Source organism: Zosterops lateralis (genome assembly GCF_965231275.1).
Source record: "Zosterops lateralis genome assembly, chromosome: 1".
Lineage (NCBI taxonomy): Eukaryota > Metazoa > Chordata > Aves > Passeriformes > Zosteropidae > Zosterops > Zosterops lateralis.
The window spans coordinates 109,823,502-109,850,622 of NC_139762.1; the positions used below are offsets into that span (position 1 = coordinate 109,823,502).

At 38.6% G+C, this 27,121-nt stretch overlaps 1 protein-coding gene and 1 long non-coding RNA gene across 4 annotated transcripts in view; one reads left to right on the forward strand and one right to left on the reverse strand.

Annotated features, from left to right (window-relative positions):
• LOC310912114 overlaps window positions 1-27,121 on the forward strand; it is a 219,119-nt gene that overhangs the window by 28,405 nt on the left and 163,593 nt on the right. The window lies entirely within an intron of this gene.
• Window positions 1-27,121, reverse strand: part of NOL4 (nucleolar protein 4) — a gene marked incomplete at both ends in the record, with an annotated part of 188,624 nt that overhangs the window by 5,038 nt on the left and 156,465 nt on the right. For 2 of the 3 annotated variants that reach the window (XM_083866336.1, XM_083866337.1), the window contains one exon: window positions 5,256-5,436. In XM_083866336.1, the coding sequence (XP_083722462.1) occupies window positions 5,256-5,436 (181 nt within the window). Of the gene's footprint in view, window positions 1-1,286; window positions 1,368-5,255; window positions 5,437-27,121 lie in introns of all 3 variants that reach the window. The other variant, XM_083866335.1, reaches the window with a different exon arrangement.

Consider the following 27,121-nt stretch of genomic DNA (forward strand, 5'->3'; position numbering starts at 1 on the left):
CAAACATAGAGCAGATGTGCCTAAAAGTATTGTTTCAAATGCCAGGAGAAATCACGAAAACAGGGACTGATAAACTGGACCTTTCTAAGCTTCTTTCTCCATTCTACACCTCTCCCTCTGGAAGACACATCTTATGCTACTTTAGACAACAGGCAAAAAATGCTGTCTTGCCTGAGGAAAGGGATATGAAAAACACAGAAATGCCTACAGCCATCATTTATTTTCAGTGATCAGGAAACACAGTTGTCTGTGATTAAATGATTATGTGAGATCCTTCCAATCCACCACAGGAGATTAATTATGAGGTGTACACTGTGTTGCCTTAACAGCTGTCGCCTCAGCTTTGTGCAGAGGTAGGAAAGTAGGATACTTCCCAGTACATCCACAGACGTTCCATTTCCACCCCTGCAGTGGGAATGGAGTAGTACTTGCCATATATCTGACAATTTGAAGAGGATGAGAAAGGAGGAGGAGGAATGTGGGGAAGGTCTTAACAGTAAATTCAGCCCAGCATTTTCCAGCAAGAAATTCCCCTTTGCCAAAATATAGGTCAAACCATTTAACATCTCCCAACACCACCTTTTGGGTTTTTAAATGGGATTAAACATACTGTTCCAGGTTCCTAACTCTATCACTCTTGATCTGTTTCTTCATGCTCCAGGCTCTGTGCTAGAGACAAACTGTGTTCTCTTTTCCCTCTCCCAATTTTGATGTTACGAGGGTAGCACTGAGAACACAAAAGACTGTGCAAGAGTAGAGGCATAAAGAAGACCTGGAGTGAGGAACCACAGAAAAAAACCCATTCAACCTCTATATCCTGGCTAGCCAACCTCTGAGTAACCCACTGAGCACCTTAAAAACTAGATATTAGATATTCTCATCTGTTGGTTTTTTTTCCCCTAGTTTGTCACCAAGAATATCACCAAATTTATCACTGTTATCAATCATGCAAGTGCCAAGATTTTACAGAAGGTTACAACTTTACCAAATTTTTGGATGTGGAAAGGAGGCACCTTCCCTGCTGTCTCATGAACCAGTGGACAAGAGTGCTCAGTACTCCTTTCCCTGCCATAGATCAGCACGGTCATGCTGATTCTTGGAGGCCAGCAGCACCTGCTCTGGGAGATTCCCCCAGCTGCTCCGCTGTCTTCAGCAGGACTGTACTATCTGGAGGACAAGGATGCAGAAGGACCAGGACCAGGAAAGCCAAATGGCACGTGGGTAAGAAATCCAGGGCCAGGATTTGCTGTGGTGTGACCATAATGGGATTCAGGCAAAGAACTCACCTGAGCTGGAAGGGGACTGGACGTTCGTGGTGCCTGGGATGCAGTGCTGAGTTGTGGCTGTGGTAGAGGTAGGCTGCAGATCTGTGGAGAGAAATGGAGACACAACACTTTGTCTTACTGCGACATAAGGGCATATCCTGCATGGCCAGCCCAACACTGAATCTGAAACACCCTTTTTTTATACACACAAAAGGAATTGACTGACATTTCTGGCTAGAAAACCAGACAATGATGCAGAAGAAACAGTCCCAAATCACCTCTAGGCAACCCAGCTATGGCAGTAGAAACACATTCCAGTATTCTTAGAGAAAATAGACTTCAGGAAATGGAGCAGCTGCAAAGACCAGGACTCCAAGGAGCCCAACATGACTTCAGAGTGTGCTGACAGTCATCACGAGAGGGCAGACAGCAACCTACTGGACTGAAATACACGGGAAGATAAGCCAATCTCACTGCCTCAGGAGACACTCAGGACACTCAGGCTACATGCAAGGACTTCAACAGCTCCTGGTGGTATCAAGAGATTTTGCTCCCAACATTAACTCCTGTCCTCACTCTCCTGCCCTCAAGCTGGACATTTTTCCAAGCTCAGTCCAGGAATGATAGAGGGAGGACACCTGGACCCTTTTTGGCCGGCTAAGAGCCGGCAGGCAAATTTGTTTACATTCACTGAGCTATTGCACCTTCGAGGTTCTCCATTCAGTTCTGTTAGAGGAACTGCATTAGCCTTAAAAAAAGAGAGCTGTGGAAATCCACCCTCCTCAAAGAGTAGCTCTCCTTTACTATCTAAATGAATCAAACTCAACATGACCAAAGGCTTCTCCCCAGCCCATGTACATGCTGACAGAGACTATGTCAACCCACAGATTGTTTGGTGAATGTTTCCAGCCAAGCTGGATTGGCCTAAAACGTTTAAAAGGAGGGGGAGGAGAGATCTTGGTGCTGTAAGGCCAAGCCTTTTCCTTCTGTGCTTTTTTGCCAGCCCATAATAAAGGAGGGGTCATTGCACAAGCTGCTACATTCTGTTTGCTCATATTGAGCAGTTTCATGAAGGCTTGCCCCATGCAGTTGTGTGAGGAGCTAATTATGGCTCTGTAATTAGCCATGTGGAAGGACAGACCTCCCCATGCGGAGGGAAGCACTGCAACAGCAGGCAGAGAGAGGTCCCTGAGCCAGAGCCACCAAACAGTTGGGCTAACAGATAGCTAAGTCTGTAAGGTCAGAGTAGGGATGAACTTTATACGAAGGAAATAGCCAAATTAAATGAGTCACAGAATACAAAATGCATACATCAGCTGGACTACTAGACAGAGACTTAATTGGACATTAATTATTATATTACTGTGGGGGAGGGTCCAGAAATAGGTAATCAAGAACTGAGTTTTAGATAGCAATTGCAGCTATTGAAACTTCCTTTTTTTCTGTTTTAGCAAAAACAAAAAATCAGACCATATTTGTTTATACACACATTCTGACTGAGGTGTGTATTTGTTTTTATACCAGGAGAACATCTGTAAACGTGACAAGAACATTTAATAGGTTACTATATTGAAAAGGAATTGCATTTTTAAATTAGTTCTTAGCTCCTGAAAACAATCAGCAAGTAAATATCCTGTTCTCCAGAGAAGGATCTCATTAACCATTTTAATAGCCTTGCATATGTTTGGAACAAGAGTCTTTGAAACAGCATAATGGCTGCAAAAAAGGGTCTTGTGAGGTCTGTCACGAGGGCAATGGTTGCCCCTGTCAGCTGCAACTCCAACCACTCCTCTTGTCTACCAATGTCTACCAGAGAGGACTGACAGATCTCACTGGCCTCCAAGTTCTCCTACTTCTCCTGTAGGGAAACCAGCTACCAGAGCTAGAGCAATTTACCCTTAATACCTGAGAGATAATTAGGTTGGCTCCTGGTTTTGTGTCAGTGAGACTAAATAATGGATGGAGTTGCCTCTCCACAACTTTCCTAATGATCTTCCTGAAATGGCAAGTAGATCACAAATCACCAACCTAACTAGACTGTCATCATCAACAACTGGTTTCTGAGTCCTGGAACCCAAAGACTTGTGGTTCCTGGAGCTTATATACTTTGGTTTGTGTAGGATCCCTCTGGAGAAGATGAACACCTTTACACAGCCTGTGCACAACCATATGGGAGAAGTACAATGGCTTACTGGTCTTTCAAAGCAAAAGGATATACAGACAAAGTTGTCCAGTGCAAGTAGGGAAAGGCAAAGAAGAAGAAATGTTTGAGTATATGTCTGTATACAAACTTGTCTCGAGCTTTAATTGTGAAAAAAACCCTGGGGTCGTCTCTGTTAAAGGCACAAAGAAGATGTGTCTTCTAATCAGAAGGCAAGACAAATTGATGGCATCTAATTTGTAGATATTTTTTTAAAATTACATGCTGAAGCGACATAGAATGTTTTTGCTTAAACCCCACAATTCAATGCAAACTGAGAGTTATGAAACTGTATCCTATTACAAAAAGTTTGAAGGGAAAAACAAGTACACAAAACAGTTGTGATTCCTCACAGTTTAAGATTATATAAACCAGGACAATATTGATGGTTTAAGCTGACAAATAACACATGGGGAGCTTAATCCTACTCTTAGTAGGGTTGAGTAAAAGGGCAAATGCCAACTGTTTTCAGTGGGAACTGGTTTAGATCCTCTCTCGACATAACGTAAAAGACAATTGTAACATTCTTGTGCATTTTTACAAAAAAATGCAGATTTCCACATCTTGTCTTACCATTATGAAAATATTTGATCAGAGACCATATTCAGTGCCTCAGATATGCTCTTCATGTGTATGGAAACAATTGTAATCATCATTCACTCTGAGTCAAAGATTTTTGACACCTAAAATATTATCTATTTAAAGACTTTTAAAAAACGTAGCACAAATCATCCACAGACCTTTGAGAATTTTGCAGGCAGGGGGTGAGGAAGAGGATGTGACTGTAGGTGCCCAGCACACCACATTCCAATAACTCCTTGCAGGCTGCAGCACTGATAGTATTTTGAAAATTGTTGAGCATGCCAAATGTAGATGCTGTAGCTGAGTAATTATCATCTAGCCTAAGTCAGCCCCTCCACCTGAACTGGCACTCTCATCAGCCAGAGAGGGGTCAGCCAGGGCAAAACCTCAGGGATTTCGCCATCCTCTGAGACATTTCTTTAAATACAGTCCTGGGAGTCAATAAAACCTCAGGCTTCCAGAGTAATTGTACTTCTCTGACAGAGAGACAATACCCCTTTTATCAGAAGGGCATTGCTCTGCATTTTTACAAAATCAATATGAGGGATAATTTCAAACAAATACTACAATTTGCTTACTGTTTTCATTACAAAAGCATGCCAATGTAAGAAGAAAGGAGTGTTGTCTAAATAAATGACACCACTGTTTTTTTTCAGAGGGATATACGATCTCATGGTGACATATATTTACCTTATCATTTTTAGCGTAGGGTATAAATGAATATGCTGATTTATCATTTAATACTTGGTATGCCAGATCCTTATCTGCAGTAAATTAAAGTAGCTGGTGAGACCGTGTGACAAATCTATGTCAATTCATTTGTGTTACACAATATGAAGTTGAGTGTTTTGAAACTTGAGCCAAAAATATATTAATGGCCTCATTTTGTGATCAGGGCAGGAGAGGACAGTAATGACAAGGTTATGCAAACCAACTGAAGAACTAACCTGGCATTTTTTTACTCCACTTTGTTAGAGGCTTATGGTTCAGTCTTGCCCTATCATGTATTAGTCCCTTGAAACTGGAAAGAGACTAGCATGCAGGGAGCAAGTATTTTGCTCAGTAGTACCTATTTTCAGGACTGTGCTCCTGCTCATTATGTGATAATAGCCTATGGATATTGGACCCCATGGACTAGCTTTCTGTACAGCAGGGGGAAATACACATTGGCACATATACACACAGGCACAGTTTGTAAGGAAACTCACCACTGCTAGAAGCATCATTGAGATTTAGCAGCCCACCTCCGAGTCCCCTGTAACTATGGTAACTGTAGGTCCCATTGCCGTTGATGTACAACACCTCCTGCGTGCTGGAAACAGCTGATGTTGAGTAAGTGACCTGGGCTGGCTCCTGTTTGCACTGCTTGTCAGCTGGAGCAGCCTCATCCTGCAAAAAAACAAGAAAAGGCTTGAAATTATGGTTACATTTCACCTTGCATGTGAAGGTCTTTCCTATTGTTAAGATTCTACATTTATTGCTTTCACAAAAGTATAATGCATGTTAAACAAGCACAGATATGTTTCTGACTGACCAAATATCAACACAGAAGAAACAAAGGAAATAAGCAAGAATACAGGTTTCCTAAAAATCTGAGAATATTTATTTTGTGCTCCACAAACTAACCATACTGTTTCTCAAAGGAGAACATGTACCCTCTCACAATGAAGAGCTCACTTCAAATTCGAAGTCCTCTTCAAATCCCAACTCTGTCCAGAAATAGTGGGAAAGGATAGGAAATAGCCATTTCCTGAGTACTGGAATTTCTCTTACAAGTCAGAGAATCATATATTTCTCAATAAGATGAATCAATACAGAATGCACCATCTACTTATGATGATGTATTAGTCTCACAAATGACAGAAGGAATAGAGGAATGGTATAAAACTGCATTTCTATGTTTGGAGAAGTCTGAGTGAGTGTCCTTCCACACAAAGGCTATAAAGTAGGGATGTGTTAGAGCAGTGCCTGTTTGTACACTAAGAGTTTTCCTCAACGCTTTCTGTTTGCCTCTGATGATTGCATAATATTTAACAGAATTTAGCACAACAGCCCTTCAATTGACCCTGAAAGGAGATGTTTCAGGTGAAGTGTATTTTTCCCCATTTGTACTTACTGTATCTACTGCTTGGAGTACCTCACCTCCACTCATGATCACAGGATGCCACAGTAGCAACCTTATTAATGATGCAGGTGAAATAAAGAGAAGCATTAAGAAAAGATTTAATGCATTTTAGTAGCTGGAAACAAGGAAAACTATCAGTGTGTGACTGCTCACGCTGCCACAGGCACCTCAGTGACACAAAATCTGATTTAGTCTGTATGTATTTGAACATTTTCTTAGTTTCTTGACTTTTTTAATGGGTTTGATTTTACTATCTCATCTGATGAAAACATATTTCAGTGTTTCCAAATAAAATGGATCTATGGAAGTTTTGTTTTAAAAGGACCTTTTCAGAGTAAGTAACCGAAAAAAAAATTCTGCCAAAATTACCACCCCTTTGTTTAATTACCACCCTTCTGTCTATTTTATGCATCTCTCCTCTGCCCAACTCTTTTATGGTTCATAAATATACCAAACTTACTAAGAATTCTATAAAATATCTGAAACCTTTTTTACATTTTCTACTTAGAGATCAAATAGTTCAAATAGTGTCCAGTCTCTGTGTTGAAGTAAAAAGGCTTGTGCATCCTGTATGCATTAGGAGCAGTTGTTGGTTCCACTTCTCAAAGACTTTATTGACTTTTCTTAGATTAAGACATTCCTATCTTGAAGGTATTTATTGGTGAAAGAGACTCTCACCTGAAGCATGACTGACATAACTCAGGAGAAGGCATATATACTATTAACAGAAGTTTTAATATTTAATACAGAACATTGAACCATCAGACAATTCCATAAACAATAAAAATGGGACCACTTGGGCAGTACTATGAGCTAAGGCAAAACTTTACATTTTTTTAGAGACCACTTGGCCAAAGTGATCTCCTAAGCATTTTCTTAAGTAATAATAATCTTAAACAAATGGCCAGAATTGCAACATATTTTTGCCCGTAATTCAAATCTAATATCATTTACCTTTTATCTCCAAAGGTCATTGGTGTCTCTTATGAGAGAAAATATATTATTTTCTCAGAGAATATTCATAGTAAGGTAATCACATAATTCACAGTAAGGTTCTATCTTGGCAACATAGCTTAACTCATCGTCCAAATTTTTAACACTCTCAAGATTCAGATGTTCTGCCTCCTTATGTCTAAAACTAAATGATACTTCCTGCCATAGACTCTCTCAGAGCTTCATTTTTTTTCACAGAGCTCAATAGCAGAACTTCTGCAAAATTATCAAGGACTAAACTTCAAGGGGCACAGTGCAAACAGGACTAATTCCTACAGCTGAGCAATGTCTCAGGATTTATCTCCTTATCCTCAGTGTCTGGAACCCATAGACTGCTGTTCCTGAATTTACATGTCCTCCAGAGCCCCTCTAGTCAGGAAACTGAAGCCTGAACTGGAAGCCTCTTACAGAGCAGATGCACTGAGCTCCTGGCAAAGCCCAGAAGGCAGAGCCTGGCTGGAGGATGCTGCATGGGCGCTTGGTGCACCTTGGTGCCCACCAGCCCTCGTGTTCCAGAGCACACGGCCAAGAAGTGGGAGAGCAGAGCTCTGGCTACTTGTCGCAGTACATGGTGAAGAGGCGGAGAAATTGGGATGCAGGGTCTCTGCTGGCTGTGGTGAGGAGGGGACCTGAACTCAGAGCTGCCATCTCCTAGCAACCAGGCTCCAAGCAAAACTGCGGTGGGAGTCGTCGCTGAAGCTGTGCCACTGTGCGGGAAGAAATGCACAATTCACAAGGCTGCAGAGATAGCACAGGAAAAGGGAGCATGACTCAGTTCCCTCTCAGAAGTGCTGCCCTGGGAGCTCCCATCCAGCTACTCCCCAATACAAAATCCACAGGCAGCTTTGAGGTCAGAAAGCCAAGGGAGTGCTACCGAGGGGGAATCTTCATACAGAACTAATCGCTACCCTGCAAAACACTGTGTTGTGCCATGAGATGGGGCTTGAGGTGGAGTCTGGGCACTCCAGTAGGGAAGGCATTCTCAGGGAGGCTAAAGGAGTTGAGGATGATGCTGAGACCAGGACTCCTGTTATGCACATGAACTCTAATCTCTTGGCCACTATGGAAAAGGAGGCTTCCTCTAAATATTAACACATCTCTTTAAAGAGGACATGTTCCTAAATGATTAATAAGTTGCCATACATTTCAGACTTTAAATCTGATCCTTAATTAAGTGTTTACCTCAGTCTTCATGACAACCAGAAATAGGGCAGGATTTCTGTCAAGCTTTTTCTGAGCAGGCTCAGGCATCAGCTCTACTGGTAGGATTATGAACCATTAGCCTGGTCCCAGGGGGTTAGGTGTTGCCTCTCATACATCCCCCTAGGATTTAAGCATTTTTTGGAAGTGTTTTGTACTTCAAAAGGCAAAGTTGTGCTATTTTTCCTTGCAGCCATACCAAGGATAAAGAAGTCAGTCTCTTTTTCTTGGGGTGGAGTATATGTATATCATATTTACTTTTGTATACCTGAAATTCATTCTTCATAGATTCATTATCTTCATTCTTTTCAACGAAATGCCTTTGATTTTAAAGTAATGTAGAAATTAAATGTATTGTTCCATTGAGATCTGAGATCTTTGAAATATTCTGTATTAGTTATTCAGCATCTCCTGTTTCTTCCTATATAATGTTTACACTGAAAAGGCTTATTTATTTAAAATTTTATTTTAAAAATCCTTTACTAACCATTTCATGACATGTTTGATCTAACTACCTGGAACATACACAGTTATCATCATAACAACATACTAAACTTTTGAAGTATTAACTAGGCATTTTTAAGCTGTTTATAATTTACCTTTAATAAGAAGCATACCAAAGTGCAGATAGAACATTTGTTCATCTAGAATCTTACTCTCATATACTCATATACTCATATACTATCTTAATTTAGTATATGCCAAAGGAAATAAATCATCCCTCTAAATTATTTCTCTTCTGAATTTATTTTGGAGGAGAAGCAATCTAAGTCTTGAGCACATTACCTGCAAAATGATTGAAATCAGAATATGGAAAAATACTCATTAGGTACAAAATTATGCTAAAATAAAAACTTATCTGTTGGCTTGAAAAGAGGAAACATGAGGTCCTTACTGTGATCCTCAACTTCCTATTTACCAGAGATATTTATTTCTTAGTTTCATGTCAAGGTCTGCACTGAGAGAACACTCTTTTTTTCCACAAAAAAGCAGATAGAAAAAATTTATTTGATTTTATTTTTAATCAGGGACACAATTTAGTAACCCTCTAAGGACAGTACATCCTAAGAAAATTTTCCATGAGCTGTTGCATAACTAGTACATTGAAGAAACCCTTCTCTGCTTTGACTGATGCTCTGAGCAGTAAATGAATAGTTTACAGAGGAATAAGCATCCACAACAACATGATGTTGGTGCAGATTGTCAGGACAAAGAGCAAGGCTCACTGGCAGTTCCCAGCCTCTTGTTCCCCTGCCAGCGGAGGCACAGCACACACAGCTCGTTTCAAACAATCTTCATGGAAGCATCTTTAGCAATGTGACTATCCCTTCTGTTCCCCATCTCCTTTACTACCTCCAAAATAACACCAAAAAAGCAATAGTTTGTTGAAATAGAAAGACCTGGCAAATCTGTGCTACATTTAGTTTTGATCCCTTATATACACAAGTGTCAGAAATTCAGTGTAGTCCAATTAAGAGAGAGCCTTGCCTTGGCTTCCCTGTTAGCAATAGGCATTGCTAACATGTAAATCTAAATCCCAACAGGGAGTGTGTGTGCAGATCAACTCACATGGACATTGCTAGCTCACCACAGAGCTAACAAAACTTCTGCAAAAAGAGTATAAATGATAGTGTTGCAAAAATGCAAAGATGGTGACACACGTAGGGCTAGTGCTTTCAATAATGCAGTACTTCCCAGAACGACAAATCAACAACCCTGAGAATAACAGCTTTTAACTGCCCCTATGTCAGTGTGATTTTTTTCCCCAGGAATTAGAAAAGACAGAAAGGCAAACACATTTTTGCCTCATATTTCTTGATACTGCCTTTTTTAATAAGATAAACTGAAAACTGTGGATTGCTTGTTGTTCTTGTCAATAAACACATCTTTTAGAATACCACTTTGAGGTTAGGAAAACTCAAATGCAGATAAATCTTCAAACAAATAGGCAAGCCTATTTGCATACAGTCTTCCACTTTTTCAGCATAGGAAAAAAAAATTCATTCACTTGCAAAACAAAGCAGGCTTTAAAATTTTTGTTAGGTCTCAGTAGCTTGTAATATGGCTTTAGAAGAAAGGAGATAACGTTTCATATATTTTTCTCATTTGAATGCCACTAATTTAATTTTACAATTCTTAAATCAAAACTAAAATAAATAGAAACATGATAAAACCACATCACACTTTTCAAAGCATACCCAATTAATCCTTACAATACTCCTGATAGATAGGACTTTTATCAGTGCTTTTCAGATGGTGAGATTTGGGCAACAAAGGCAACCTTAAGCTAGAGTTACCTAATTTGTAAAGTACTTGAGTTCAGCAACCATAACAACATAATGAGCTTCTCTTTGTGTAAATTAATTTTTAAAAACTCTGAAGTTTTTAACTGGGAACAAACTCAGAATTTATATCACGAGACACCCTGCTATATCCACAGAGAATTGTGGGGCTGGGAGTTCTCTGCCCATCTCAGATTTTGCAAAGAAGTGGCTGCCAGGGTAAGCAACCATCATCATCGGCATGGAGCAACATATTTAAAGGAAGATAAGCCACATGAAACCTGGCTCCCACTGAAGGACCCAGAATCTGGTTCCTTCTTAGATACAATCTGCTGTTGCCAGGACCAGTTGTGTACACCTTGTGCTCTGTCTTTGCAAAATCCCTGAGATTTCACCCCTTCCTCTTTGCTTCTCCAGCCTCATCTTCTATTCTTCATCTCAGTTTCAATCTTCTTGCCTAGCAAATCCTAATCTCTCCTTTCCAATCAAGTCTCTTGATGCCAGATACCTGAGCAGCTTCAACAATTCAAGGCCTTTTGTTTGCTTGTTTGTATTTAATCAGTGTTACATACACTGATGGTTCCATTTGAAATTTTCTCTCTGTGCTCAGACTCTCATCAGTATCCTAAGCCCAAAAATCTTGTCCCACAGAGAGCAAAGCCAGGTTCCATAATTAGCCAGAGCAGCTCCTGGTTACAGTAACTCACATTATTTCTCATTAGTAGTATCTGGTCCTCTTTCACCACTAGTTCTTTAATCCACCTGGACAGTTTCCATCACACTGCCAGCCTCAGCTCACTCAACTTCCTCATCCAACCTCATCTCATAATGTCACTTTCCTTTTGTCCCTTGTTTTAACTGCTCCTATCAACCCTCACCAGGCTCCAGCCCCAACACTTTTCCCCTCTTTTCTACACTGAGATCAGAATTTAGCAACTAAAATACTTTGATTGCATAAGCATGTGCATCCAGTGTCACATCCTTGGTATAAATGACACCCCTATATTGTCAAGAGCAAACAAAATTTTTTTTAAATTTTAATAAGCTTCAATTAATTTTAATAAGCTTCAATTTTTTAAAGGAATGGTAAATATACTAAAAGATCAAACTACACTTACAGGATAAAATTTTCCTCACTCTTGAAAATGGTTGGAATTATCTCTGGAAGAATTCAACAGATGGAAGACATAGAGAACAGTAAATGCAACCCCTGTGGGCTGAAGGTCATGAAGTTATCATCGAACAGCACACCTAGTAATGTAATAGGAAATGTCAGGTAATCTTAGTGAGTGATGATTCTACCAACTGCTTGGATGACACGCATTGTTCTGACAGAACACTGGATCTTTTATTAGCTTTAATTACATTTAAGTAACTCTCTAGTTTTTAATCCAGCTTTTTATTTTATGGCCAATATCTTGGAAGCCTGGACAGCTAAACATTACTTTGGCATGTCACAGTAGGCTAAATTTTCCCGTAATTCTGCAGTAAGGCTGTTGACTCAGTGTGCTTAGCAATAGTAGAAATGGTAATTCTGCAAATGATGGATGTGAGTTTTCACTTCAGTTTTGGTTTCCAGTTCACACTCTTTCTCCCCTCTCCAGTTGCTAAGATTTGTGTAGGGATTACTACTAAATAAACTATACAAAATAAAGCCTGTTCAAGAGTAGTGAGGCTTGAACAAAAAGAAAATACACCTACATAATCCATAGTTTCATAGACCTACATAATTTCCTAAATTTGAAATCCAAATGAAGCTACGGAGTAGTCCTTTGCATTGGCTGATCTTCATATCTAAAGTACTGACTATTTATAGTCCTGTAAAAGGACTTCTTTTAATATTGTAGGATGTGCTCTTACAGCTGCAAGCTCAGCATGGAGGCAATGTAAGGCATGACCAGGAGAACTTCTGTGTCCAAAAGCTGATCGAAGAAAAGATACTACCTTCCTCAGAAAGCCTTATTTCTCTTACAATGGAACGAATAAAAGCCAAATTTTCAGTCAAGTCAGCAGAGTTTCAGTATTCACAATAAGAAAAACAAAGCATTTGCCACAGCCTCTGGATTTGCACATAGTAATGTTAACCATGTGACCTCTTTGCCATGTAGCATCATGTCTTCTTACCTCAAAACTATTTTGAATAAAATTCTATGAAATTTCCAGTCCTTATGTTGAGAGATTATTAATAAAAAATCAATAAAATTAATTTTATGAAATTATTAATTTCAACTTGCTGTACCAAACCTATAGCTGAAACCTGAAAAATGAGTGCTAGAATCTTATAGTCTCTTTAGGAAAATACTTAAAATATAACACAGCAATATTTTATTTAAGGGGAAGAGTCCTTCTCTGATAACCTTTCAAGGCATATATATATATTTATATGGTCACATAATATCTCTCCATGGGTATTTTTCCATCTCTCAGGCTATTCACAGTATTCCTTAAAATGATGCATCTATTGACAGTCCTGTAACCTGGTGTCCAAAACCATCAGTACAGATAGATTTAAAAAAAATAATTGTACCTTTAGACAGATTCCTTCCCCTTTAAGTTTAGTGTTCCTCCAAAACAACATTCCAGGAAAAAGCACTAGATTTATGGATCAGGTCTACTTACAGCCAGCAGAAAGATGCCTGAGATTTTATCCAGAAGTACTTAACACAAATTTGAGCAAGCTGGCTAAAATAAAACATGAAGTAAAGTTCAAATAATACCACAGAACTCATGACAGATATTCCTTAGACTGGAAAATATTTTGTTAATTCAAGAGTGGACTTAGCAGTGAAATCAAGAGGGACATAATTGCTCTTCTCGGGTTTGAACACTATTTCTCCTCTCATAAGGAGCAGCTGGGGGACTGCTAAGTTGTTTCCCACTCTGTTATCAGATCTAGACTATGTTTTTCTCTGCCATGCTCTCTGCATTATTTTCTTCATTTTACTTACTTAAATCAAGTATGTATTAAAAATGAGAAAGCCCACTCTTGTGTGACATGCTACTCAATTTGTAGCTCAGTTGGAGCTGGCTATTCCAGCCAAGCTGAACACTCATGCTTTAGCTCTGTGTCTATCATCTCATCATTACATGGAGAGCACATCAGTCTCAGAGGAGAATTTTCTGGCCCGAAAGCCTGAGATTACATGAAAAAATGCTCCTAGCCTGCACAGGCAACTGTACTGAACATGTCACTGTTAGAAGTCTAAGTATTAATGATGATTTTCCTTTGAAGTTGAGTATAATTTTTTTTTTCATACTTCTGATAAAGAACTATAAATAGAAATTTTTAGATGGTGGTGAAATATTGATAGAGTCTAATTGAGTTAAACTGAGTGTAATACAGAGTCCAGTTAGGCATCTGAACTGCCTGCAATGCCAATAGTGGTGTGGAAACCTGAAGGGTGCCTATCAAAACATTAAGTTAGTTGCCAGCACTTCAAGGATCTCCAAATTGTCCTCCTGACACAGGGTATAGAGCCAAGAAAAGAAAGCCTTGCTTCAGCAGTCTCAGATTAGAATGGTAGTAGGTTCCTTTTGCTTTCAGATTATTAACGCTGAAATGAACTGTCACCATCAGCGTTGTCACCAGGCATCAAAAATGACATCAGTCAGTGCTCAACAAGAAATGAAAGGATGAGACTGACATGGAAAAAGAAGATCAAAATAAAAAGGTGCTATTGTGTAGAAGACAGATAAACAAACCCCAGACTTCTGCATTTCTGATAGAATGACACATGATCTATAAACTGCAATGGGTACGTTAACCTTAAGTAAAAGGTTGGTGTTTTCGCATTGCAGCATTTGAGTCTTGTTTTCTTGTTTTTTCACTACTGCCACATCATCTGCCGTACAAAAAACATCCATTGGGAAGAGGTATTGTATGGCTGTTGTAAGGGGCTGTTGGAGAGGCCATTTTTTTGGAGCAGTACCTAAGCAGAAGGCTCACTGTCCATAATCTGTCAGTTTTCCAGTTCATTATCCACTGTGGTAGCAGAAGTGCAACATGAGCTTTCAGAGGTCACCAATGCTGCTAGTTGAGCAAGGACACATGGATGAGCTACACCTACACTTTAACTGTGACGCACAGTCCCTGGGGAAAGAGAAACTGTTCTACTAAAGGACTGTGTTTCTCTGCCCAAATGGAAATGGATAGCATTTATCTTTTCCTGTGGCCCTTAAGATAAACTTACTGTTCTTTAGTGAGGTTCTAGATAGCTGATTTTTGAATGTGCTCTCCCTGCTGTGTTTTGTTTTTTGGTATTTTTTTCCCCATCAGGAATAAAGGAATATTAAAAAGCATAACTCAATGGAGAAATCCCATTTGAGGTGGACTAATGGTAGAAAGCATCCTTGCAAGTTAATTTTCTCTATAGCTCTTGGTGGTTTTGTCTTAGTTTGCAGTTATCACCATTCATAAACTATTTCATAAGTTATACTGATCATACTCTTTATTTTTCTAGAGAATTTTAGTATATGAAATAATTTAGTTAGCCAGGTATTCTACCACTACTAATTGAAAGTTGTCTCAATATACAAGACAGAGGCACAGTGCAAGATGGCACAGTTCACCACAGTGTGTGCACAGCAACGACTTCCTCAGTGCGAATTTAAATTGCGTGTCCGACAATGGCTGGCACTAGGGCAGCTACAGACATGTAAGAGGCAGGATTTGGCCTGGCTAAATATAGGAATCATGCCGATGCCTTTGAGTTTTGGCAAAATTCCTATGGGTGACAGTGTATTTCACAAAATACACATGACATTTCCTATGGAGAAAGCAGTACAAATCCAGACAAAGGTGTCAGGTGAAGAACAGAAGAATCTTCAGCCCCTATATTCTACCTTGCAGAGGAAGACAACAGGAGAGAGGGCAGGTGGAACTTTTTTCCTCCCTGTTGGATCAGCAGAGGGAAAACTTATTAGGGCCCAGGCCTCATACAGAATTTCTTTCTCTCAGGATAGGCAGAAAACAAAGGCAGACTTAGATTACTCTGACCTAAAGAGCAGCACAGCATGATCCTTGCCTTGGACTTTATGATAAGTTATCAATCGAGTTTTTGGTTTTTATATGTCAGCCTTGAGAATCCCTATCTCTATTGACACCTCCCAGCCCCCATTTTCCTTTAAAAGAAAGGAGGTTTTCCTTGGAAGACTACAACTCCTTCAGCCTCTGACACTGAGCATGTGAAAGGATCCTTCCCTCTGTCAGCTCCACAGAGCTCTCAGACTAAGATCACTCAGGACACAGGACCATGGGCACAGGTTTGCTAAACCTGCTCTTTCCTATGAGACTTCATTTGGTACGTGCCTGATGTACTGCATAATGAGCTCCAGGGCCTAGGATGCCCCTGCTGGAATTAGAGTAGCTAAAAATATGAAGAAAATAAAGATAAAACTTCAGGGGAAATAAAGTAGAGGTTATGTCATGTTTGTTCTCATCTTGCTACATGAACCTTCTCAAATCCAATCTCTTTGCAGAGGCCAGCACCTTGCAGAAGATCATAGCTACTGATCATTTTTGCTGCTTCTTTATTAAAAGGCAGTACTAATGGAGGAATCTAAATATCTGACTTTTCTTCCAAAAGATAAACAACTTAAATTGCAAGAAAACAATGTCCTCTTTTGCAGCCCCAAGAGTGGTTTTGCCTGCAGGTAATAGTGCTGAATGAACCACTGTATTACTGAAACTGATGCATGATGAAAAAGGCGTAGCAGCACTTACTGCTGAACCAGAAATATGTAAAGCAAGAGAAAATCCTCCTTTGCAGTGTATTCCTCTCATTCAGAACAAGCCTTGCTATGCCTCAGGCAGCTCCACTTTTATGATCACAATCAAGCATTTTTCTCAGTACTTTTCATGCCCATCTGTACTGTGCTAAAGGAATTATCTCAGTAAGACACTCCTGCAGGAGTTTCTTTCCCCCCTTGCCAAAATGCCATTTTCCAGTGACTGTGATGGGCAACATTGCAGCTGGAATAGATCAGCATTACTCCATTCAGTGCAGAAGGACTGTGGCACCAGAGCACCAACAGAGAAAATCTTTAAACTTATGAATCAAATGTTTAGGAAGCACCCAAGGAAAAGTGTGTGGGAGTAGTGGAGCAATGCTTGTGCCAGCTTTGCAGATTTATTACTACAATATCATCATGGTCAACAAAATTAAACTTCCCACTATAGGTCTCTTCGTCTACTGCGATACAACTGGTATCACTCCCACCACTGCCAGCCTATTTTGTTGACACAAAACAGTTTTCCCATACTCCTGCCACACCTGGGATATTGAGATGTAACCATTCAAAAAGGATCTATGGAAAACTATAGGATATGATTTGGATTTTGAATGATTCTTCCTATTTCTCTTCTGCTCCAGACTTTCTTTTAATATTACATGTATTGAAGCATGTGGCAGGAAGAATGGGCCAAAGCACTTTATGTTAGATTCCAAATTAAATTCTTCTCCATTTAGAAACAGATGACAGCCTAGACATGAAGCATTTGAGGTCAATGCTGAATTAACTTCCTCAGTTTCAACTAATTAAAAATGTCTGTGTGATCTACTTTGAAAAGGAATAAAAAGTAAGCCTGCTGGAGATTCCATCCTTTTGCTTCCACAGGTAAACTGCAGTGGAAATTATAGATCTTCTTAAAAAAAAAAAAAAACAACACAAACCCCAGATTTTTTGTCTGTTAGAGAGTGAGAGATTATTTTTTTGCATTCATTTAATGATTGGTTCTTTTTTTCAGAAGTAGATTCAGATAATTTAAAGATATTTTACCCTGTGTTTGATACATTTGAATGCTAATTATTTGATTTTAAATCTGCATTAAAACTTGAACAGCTTGTTTCTGGAAAACAAAATTCTTTCTATGAATTCAATGTAGGATATGTTTGCATTGTCTTTTTATGAACACTGTCCCAGGTAAAACTTAACTTTGACAGTTTTAAAAAAATCTTTTTAAAATGAATGGTATTAAAAAAACCCAAACAAACCTGACCTCCACATCCTGTCTCAAACTATTTAGTAAAAAAAGAATGTTTTTGCTACTGAAGAAGACTTGCTCTATTTTTTTTTTTTATAGAACTTGCCACACATCCATTAACTTCAGTACTGTGAGGGTTCTGCATTTTAAAAGATTAAGTAAATAAGAAATGATGTTCGGGGTATGGCCTTTTGACTCCATAATCATCAAACCAAAATAGCATATGCCATTGGAAGAAACAAAGAAATGAACTTTTACTGGCCTTTGGAGAATGCACTTTCTGATTTGCTGTATTAATGGAGGCAGAAAAACTGAAGCTTAATATGAAATACCATGAGTAATAAGCATGAAATATGTGTACTGCAGTGCAAATCTGTTCCCCAAATATTCTCATTTCAGGGGAGAATTCTTTTGGCACAATGCCTAGGCTGCTGGCCACAGCCTGCTTGGCTGCCTTGTCCTATGCCTAGCCTCTTTAGCAGCTGGTGCTGCTCTCAGGCACTGCATTCAGCTCCTGCTCTCACAGCTTATTATAGGTCTAATTTTTTTATTGGAAAAATATGTTTCTAAATTTAGGCCATCAAGCCAGTTGTTGAATCACAAAAATGTTCCTCTACCAAACATAAGCAGTCTGTGCATACACTTCTACATGTATTTTCTGTGGGCAGAACTGCATTTTCTAATTGAGGAATACTTCTGAATCCATTGTGCAACTGATGTTTGGAATTTAGAAGTAATTTATGTCCCTCTAAAATCTTCTAAATCTTACTAATTCAATAACCTAAACCAGAATTTGCCTCTCTTGAAAAATAAGGCTATGCTCACGCACACTGGCTTTGAGTTGATTTCATTAAACTGGCCCAAACTCTGTGTGATAACAGGGATTTACTCATCAGAAATATTGTTCCCTGCCCATGCTGTGGGCAGGAGGGTGTGTGCAATGAAGTCATTAGCTAAACACAGGAAAAGAAAGACACACTCCTATCTATGATAGAAACATCTGAGAGGCAAGAAAATGCTTCACATTTAATATCTTCTTGGCATATGAAAGGAAGGGTAAGTAAACAACTCTCTATCCCTGGCTTTTAAGGCTGGGGCAGGAAGAGCAGAAGGCCTGACCCTAAAAGCTCCATCTTCAGACCTTAATAGAGAACTCTTATAGCTACATTTCCACTGGCCTTTCCTTTTCTGCCTCCTTGACATAAAATGGATGTTAAAGACACCTGGAAGAAAGCTGTTCCCAACTCTGTTCATTTTCATTTTGCCTGTGGTAGGAAGGGGGATAAGATTGCTTTAAAGTTCCTGTCCAAGAAACAACACAATATTCCATTTTTGAGCCTTCAGCTTTATCAACCTCCAGAACAGAAAACTTATATTGACATAAATTTTACCTCACATTCAAGATCTTATTGCAGCTCAGGGTGCCTTAAAGTATATTCTGAAATCAGCAGCTTGAAATTCAACTACACATGCTCAGCATAAAGAGCCTGGAAAAATACAGCATTTTCTAATTTAATGATCTTTGTGTTGAGGTGAAAAATTAGCTCTTCACCTTGGGGCCTGACTGAAAATCCAAGGCATGAAATTATTTTGAATTGCATGCCTTGCACATTATTCCTTTCCATTGCATGTAACAAATTTAATGTTGGTTGGTCTGGAGTGTGGAGGGAGGGGGCTGCACTGTGATACTCACCATCCTCTCCAGCTGCATCTGCTAATGACAGAACCCTATCCAGCACTACTGAAACCAGGAATTTTGCCACTGACTTGAAAGGCAGCAGGATTTAAAATTACAAAGCATACCACTTATTTTCTTCCCCTTGACAATATGGCCAGTGCATTCTGGGTAGGAAGCTAAGCTTCCCCATACTTGTACATAATTTGATCTCCTGACAACAATCTACATGCAGCTAAATGGTGCCTGCATAACATTTTTTTGCCTCAGTGGTTAAGGCATATCATTTGGAACCACAAAAACAAACCAAAGACCAACCTAGAATTGAAATAATCACTAGATGGGGAAATGATGGCAGTGAACAAGGCCTGAAATGCAAACTAGAGTGTGGGTATGCAAAGACATTACAGTCATTTTAGTGATCATTTTGAAGGTGGATAAAAAAGGATAAAGTACTGAAGTACAGAAGTCATTCTGATCCCTATTAAATACCAAATCACAAAGAGATGTCTGAACACAAAATGCTATTATTAATAAAGCTTCTGTAGTGTAAGAGGCATTGAGCTCTTTGCAAGTGGCATTTGCCTCTTTTGGGATTCCAATTTCTATTTGTTTGCTTTATGTTAAATGAACCATCTGCTTCCTTTTGCTCTTTTCTAAGACTCTACAAGCCTCCCATTTTGAAGCAAAAAGCACTTTCAGCTGGAATTTTTCAGGTCTTATGTAAATATACATCAGAAGTAGGACATGGCCCTATCCCTCTGCATGGCTGCCACTTGGATGAAGCACCTTTTTTCTTCCATCCTCTAGAGCAAATTAGGCTGTGTGAAACCCATAAGGAAGGGAACTCCTGATGGTTTCTCCTCCAGCTCTTACAAGGATGTACAGTTGACGTGCTCTTCCTGCATACTGAATAGCTGTGACAAGGACTCCATCACCCTGACACAAAACCACTTCTTTGTGCTCCCTCTGCACTTGCAGCTTTCTGCCACAGCAGCACTGCCTCAGCAGGGCATCCTCCAGGATTATCTGTGAGTTATTTTTGCATAACTTCCTTTTCTGTAACCAATGTTGTCCAAATCTGCCCTATACAATATATTGCCCTATATTGCCACTATACAATATAAATAACAGACTATAGAGAGCATTTTAAAACCATACAAATTTTTTACTTCCTCCTGGGAGCTGTATTGTTCAGGAAAGAGAATAACATGGACACAAATGTGTATCTTTCTTCCCTCTTTCCTGCTCTCCAGGGGTAATACATGAAGTGTAATACATGAAAAAACTCCTCAGTGTCAAGACTTAGAAGCTGGGCATTAATTGCAAAATTCTCTATGTCCTTCAAATATGAAGGTTTAAAAGTGTTTTACCCATCACTGCTGAAAGCCAGATACAGTGATCTTGCAATAGAGGTCCATGCCCTCACTCCAATTTAGATTTTTAATTAATTTCTTCCAAAGCAGTTTCACAATTACCTGTAATTTGTCCGCCAGTAATTTCCTTCCTTTCTTAATCAAAACATAAACTGCTCCTGGTCTGCAACAGCCAGACACTATTTTTGCTAATAAAATGGTGCTTGAAGAGTCTTTCTTTATGTCAACTCCCCTATTTCATGCAGCAAAACAGTGCCAGAAATTGTATGGAGGCAGATCAGTAAGATCTCCTCACAAATCTCAATTTCTTTAAAAATTTAAGAATTAGATATAAATGGAAGGAAACACTATAGCAGTGAATTCCTAGTGGCAGTACATGTGCAATTTTATTAATATTTAGATGTATTGCATTAGCACAGAACCTGTATCCAGTTCTGCAATCAGCACTTGTACCAATCTGCTCTATTCAGGTTGCTGCTATGACAACTATACAGAGTCAAATGTTAGGTCAGCTTCCAGCATATGTGTCTAGGCCATAATTCATTTGTCAGGAACCTAATAGCCACCTATTTCCACTTCTCTAACACATAAACACAATATTGTTAAAATTACTAAATGTTACAATATCCTTAACAGCCTATTCACTGAAAACTTTAGACTTTCCTTGCTTTTATCCCCCAAAACAAAAATGGCTAAGAAGGATGTGTTTAAAGTGCCTATTTGCAAACTTATCACAGAATCAGCTGGGTTGCAAGGGACCTATCAGGATCATCAAGTTCAGCTCCTGGCCCTGCACAGTCTCTAAGAGTCCAAGAGTCTCACCACGTACCCAGGAGAATTGTCCAAACACTTCTTGAACTTAGACAGGCTTGGTGCTGTGACCACTTCCCTGGGGAGCCTGTTCCAATGCCCAACCACCCGCTGGGTGAAGAACCTTTTTCTAAATCTCCTCTGACACAATTTCAGGCCAATCCCTTGGGTCCTGTCACCCCAGAGAAGAGATCAGTGCCGGCTCCTCCTCTTGCTTTTGTAAGGAAGTTGTAACTGCAATGACGTCTCCCCTCAATCTCCATTTCCAGGCTGAACACACCAAGTGACCTCAGCTGCTCCTCATACAGTTTGAGATAATTTCATTTTTTCTTCCTTGGGAGTTAGTTGTTATCTTTCCCTCCACCATGATTACTGATAGTTAATTTGGTTGGTTATAAGTCACAGCACAAAAAAAATACAGCTCTCATCTCAATGAGAGATTTCCTTAAAAATGCATTCAGTGTTTATTACAAAGAACTGCTTCATAGCATAATAGTGCACAACAGTCTGTGAACATAGACTCGCCCTTGTCAACATGAAAAGCTCAAATAAACAAAGATGATTTTTTTTTTCAACTGAGGTTAGCACATCAAGTGAGTTGTATTGTGATGTCTGTACAGTGAATGTATGAAAACAACACCTTTATCAGACTACAAAGTTGTCTGACTACTGCTATTTTCATGTAATCTCTGGAATGAAAGGAAACTGTACCTTTTAAACTCATATTTTTAAAAAAATTAAATACCGAATAACTTTTCCTTATCATGTATATTCTATAAAATACTGACTACAAGCATTCTGTGAAGAAACTAGTAATTTAAAAAGCACCAGCTCTGACTGAGAAATGCCTTTGTTAGGATGAGAAATATGTAAGATAACAATAACTTTCATTTTCCTCTGAGCATAAGTTTTTCTTGGGTTCAACTTGTCATTTGCTTTGTATCAACAATAGAATCACATATTGAATGCCCAAATACTTGGGGCATAAGGATATAAGAAGTGTATGTAACTCCCTCCTTTGGCTGATCAAAAATTGTGCATGCTTTTGCAGCCTTTCCATGACATTAGTCACCAAAGTGGAGTAAAAATGGCTAAAATGACATGGATTGAATCCAGGAGAGCATCCAGGCCACTGGCTTTGCAGTTATAATTTGACCATTATCCTCTCTGCAAATATAACAATGTATTCTCAAAGGTCCAGATTCCTAACTGGTACAAATCAACATGTTGTGAATGAAGCAATATCAATTTTCTAAATGATCTGGCTACTTATATATGACATGTCCATAAAAAGGTTCATATACATCTACAGTCATATTACTCTATGATTCAGCTCTTTTCTTGCTTTCCTATATTCATCCTCCCTCCTCATTCTCAAGTGCTGACATTTTCTTTTGTTTCCCCAAAACTACTTATTTCAATTAGAGAAAAATGCTCATTCATAAATTTTGCAACATGATAGCATGCAAAAAGTATAAATTCTAAACAAACAAACAAACAAAAATTCAACAAAATGCAGCTGTTACAAAAAAACTTGTGTCCAAATGGAGGGGAAGGCATTTTTTCCTACTATCATTCTTATGCTCTTTTCCACATATAAATTCCACCAGTTCATCTGCTTTAGGGAAAAAAAAGGGGCAGGTCCTCTTGCATACTGATTTATATAAATTACTATTTACTTTTACATCTTTCCTTGAAGAGTTTTCATTGGTTTCTAGGGTTTTTTTTTTTTTAATCTCAGACAGAACAGTAAAAACACTAATCCAGCTCCACTTTCTGCAGGGTCCCATAGGCCAGCCCTGCTCCACACTGTTTTATGTTGAGGTTTTACAAAAACTACAGCACACACACACCACTTTGGAAGAAACAGAGAATGACAGTGGTTCAGGCCTTAAAACAAAATTTCCATTTCTGTCATCAACAACAAATTGAGCCACATGACCAAGGTCTCTGGAGTGCATAAAGCAGGCATCCTGCCCCTCTGCTCAATGCCCAGAACATAATATCAGGATTGCTTTTCCTAGATTTTTCTACTTATTTAATCATGCTTCTTTTGCCCAACCAAGATGCAATTTGATTTGTAAAGTGAAGAGCATGGCAAAAGAAGAAAGATTATATCATTTACCATATGCAATGAATACAAGTGAATAGGGCTGTATTTTAGCTCTACTTATTTTGTTTCATCACTCCCTCGTTCTTTGTAGTTCAGAACCTCCACTTAATGCAACTGCTTCATACCAAATATTGCTAGGGATATAATAAGGATCTTGAAGGATTATCCCAGGAGAAGAAGCACAGAAAATCTTAAGGATTCAAATAATGCCTCTTCTATCTCTAACCCAAGCAAAATCATGTAATGTTAATTCAGTTATTGTTTCTACGTTTTTTCATCAACTATGATCAAAAACATCTTTAAAATTCAGGAGTTACTCTGTTTCAGTATCCAAACTCAACAGAGGGGATCTGGAGGGAGACACAAAAGTTGTGCACTGCCTCTGTACCATCTTCCTGATCTGGACTGCGAAAGATCAACCAAATCTAGCCCAGTGTCACAAGCATTTCACTATTCAGCAGTACTACAAGTAAGCCTAGACAATTTCAGCATATAAATCTATAAAAATTGTGCAACAGAATAAATTATTTTTGGTACCAGGCAGAATTTAAAAGTGGAAGTGACAAGATTCTTCAGTTGGGTAATAGATATCAAATATATAACTTCTCAGCATTATAGCTTCAGCCAACCAAACAGTGCTTGATCTCCAGAAAATGAAAATGCACTGAAGCTTAAGAGAGCACTTGAGTAACATCTAACATGGCCAGACAGCCAAAGCATTACAGTCTGAGCTACCACGTCCTAGTAAATACATTTATATTTCTTAAAAAGAAGTCTTACAAACTGTCAATGCTTTTATTTTTCCAGTTCACAACAACTATGGGAAATTACTAGTTTCCTGAAAGACAAGAAAACATTGATTTTCCCATTAAGAAATAAATTCCTGGCAAGAAGAAAACCAATATTGAAAATAAGTCCATGACGTCAGTGAGACCAGATTTCATTAACTTATTTTTTAAATTGGATTTTTGCTGGCAGAAATTTTCAGCTTTGAGTTAGGAAATACAAAGATCACATAAGTGGAATTTAAGACACAGGTTGAAGGATGGTTTCTTCATTGCTCAGACTTAACTTTAGCACATTTAACACTGTCCCCAAATCAGGGCTATATTAACCACTTCAGCTATCAGCAATACTTCTAGAAAGTAATCCATAAGATGAAGTATTTGTGTGTGCAGAGACACATACACATAAGAAGAGGTTTCTTCCGAAGAGAAAACAAATGGGCACATGAGGTTGTAGGTATATAAAGCCAATGCTTCACATTAACACTTGTGAAAGAAACAGCAAATACTCATGAGCGTGGCCAACACTGTTTAAAAAAAAATGAGGTGTTTAAAGCATCCCTAGTTTTGACTTTCAAGTTGCTTCTTTTTGCTGAGCAATAATTGAGGTGGTTTTTCATCAAATCACTGCTAAAATTAACACTATAAGCAAAAAAAAAAATTAATCTGGAAATTCATGTCATTATAACAAATAGAGACTTCCATAAGGGACATTCATGCAAGGTACTCAGGACTTCTTGCTCAAGGCCTGTGTTGCGTCAGGGAGAGAAGGAAAAATGGAGGAGAAAAGGAAAGAGTATAAACAACACAAGAAAAAGAGTTCAGGAGGCTGCAAAGTTTTATCTTAGCTTCGGGATTGGGCATAACACTAACTGTGTTCTTAATTAATTAATGGTTTACAGGCAATATTCTGAAAAAGGGTGGTGGGGATACAAATTTCAGAACCACAAAATCAAATTGGTTGGAAGAGCCCTCTGATATCACCAGGTCCAACCCACCACAATAACATCACCACATCAATTAGACCATGGCACTGAGTGCCACATCTCACTTTGATGCAGATCATCTGTCTGGAACACAAAAGGCAGAACTTCACTGTACTGCAGGCAAGAATAAAGTAGCCTTAATACAATGCTTCCATTCAGTTCCGAAAGGAAGTGCTGAATGGGTGCTTTTGCTAGATCCTCTTGACAATCTACTTTCCAAGACTGTCTAATGCTTGTATTCAATTAGAAAATCTCTTGATATAATTTATGAAGTGGTAATTTTCATCATCAAAATCTTATTTATCTTATTTCCCCTTTGTTCCTCACAAATTTTCACTGACATCCTCAAAGCCTGAGTCTACTCAGTGGTATAACACCTAGTTTTGGAAAGTAAAGGACTTTTTTTTTTTTTTTAGGAGCTACAGTATGACAAAACATCATGATGAACTGAACTTTTCCAATCTTCCTCTGTTTAAGAAAAAAAAATCTAACAAAAATATAACATTTTAGATATATGTAAGTAAAGTGAAGGAAATTTAATAGTAAGTTAAGAGGAAAAAATAGGAAGACAAGCAAAATGGAATCCTTTTACCTATTAGTCACACTTTCTGGATGTGAAGATACAGAGAATATCTCAAAATATGAACTGAGCACACTATTGTCCATTAACTACCACACAGAAATATTCTGGAATGCTTTGCTCTCAGTCTACTTCATTAATTTCACATCCTCAGAATAAATAATTACATTTCAATGGAACTGGGGGCTAAACCCAAGTTTTTCTACTTCTCTAATGACTTTTCTATTCCACCCTGAAGGGTGAATTTCTCACTAAGTTTTATGAAGCTACCCAGCACACAATACCATATTTTTTTCCAGCACGTTCAGCATATCTACTCAGCATATCTGTCCTGAATTTACAAGTAGTTTTACAAGCACCAAAGCTATACCAGCTCAGCTAATTTACTGCTTGCTGAAATAAATGGCTGGTGCTGTTTGCCACTCCACTGTGTTCCCGGAATTCACTGGCAAGAAGGGGGAAGAGCTGAAGGAAGCAGAACCCAACATCCATTTTTCACAGGCTGCTTTGCTACTTTGACATCACAGTTGCAATTAAGGTGATCAGTTGGGAGGTATTCTGACTCCAGATTTTTAATTCTGTAATGAAAAGTAAAGAAATGCCTCTCCCCTCAAAGATGTTACCAAATGCTTCTCTGATAATAAAAGGGGAAAAAAATCCTATTAATATGTTTCTTTGAGTTCTGACTACAGTTAAAATATTGATTTTTGTTTCAACAGATCTCTGATTCCCTGAAGAGCATCATGGGATTCTCACTTAAATCACTTGAAAACTCTGCCTCACCCTGGCTGGAGTAAGGAATTGAGCCATTAGTTCTGTGCAATGAAAGTAACTGTTGTTTGGGCAAGTCATTTCTAGTTCCCCTTGAACTACATTGACTTTGTAGCTTTTCTTTTTACTATTATTGAAAAATCAGAGAGCAAATGAGAGAATATAAAACCTGCACAATCTGAACAAGCACTGCTTCTAAACTAAATTATATTTAATATTACAGAGCTTTGACATCCAATGTGATTTGTAAATCTTAAGGCAAATGCAGCAAAATAATGAAAATACTAGCAAAAAATATCACAGAAAAAAGAAATAGCAACATACACTTTCAGATCCTAAACTATCAATTTTATAAGTGTAGCAGTAGTAATCTTTTATACAGTCAGGGCATGACCT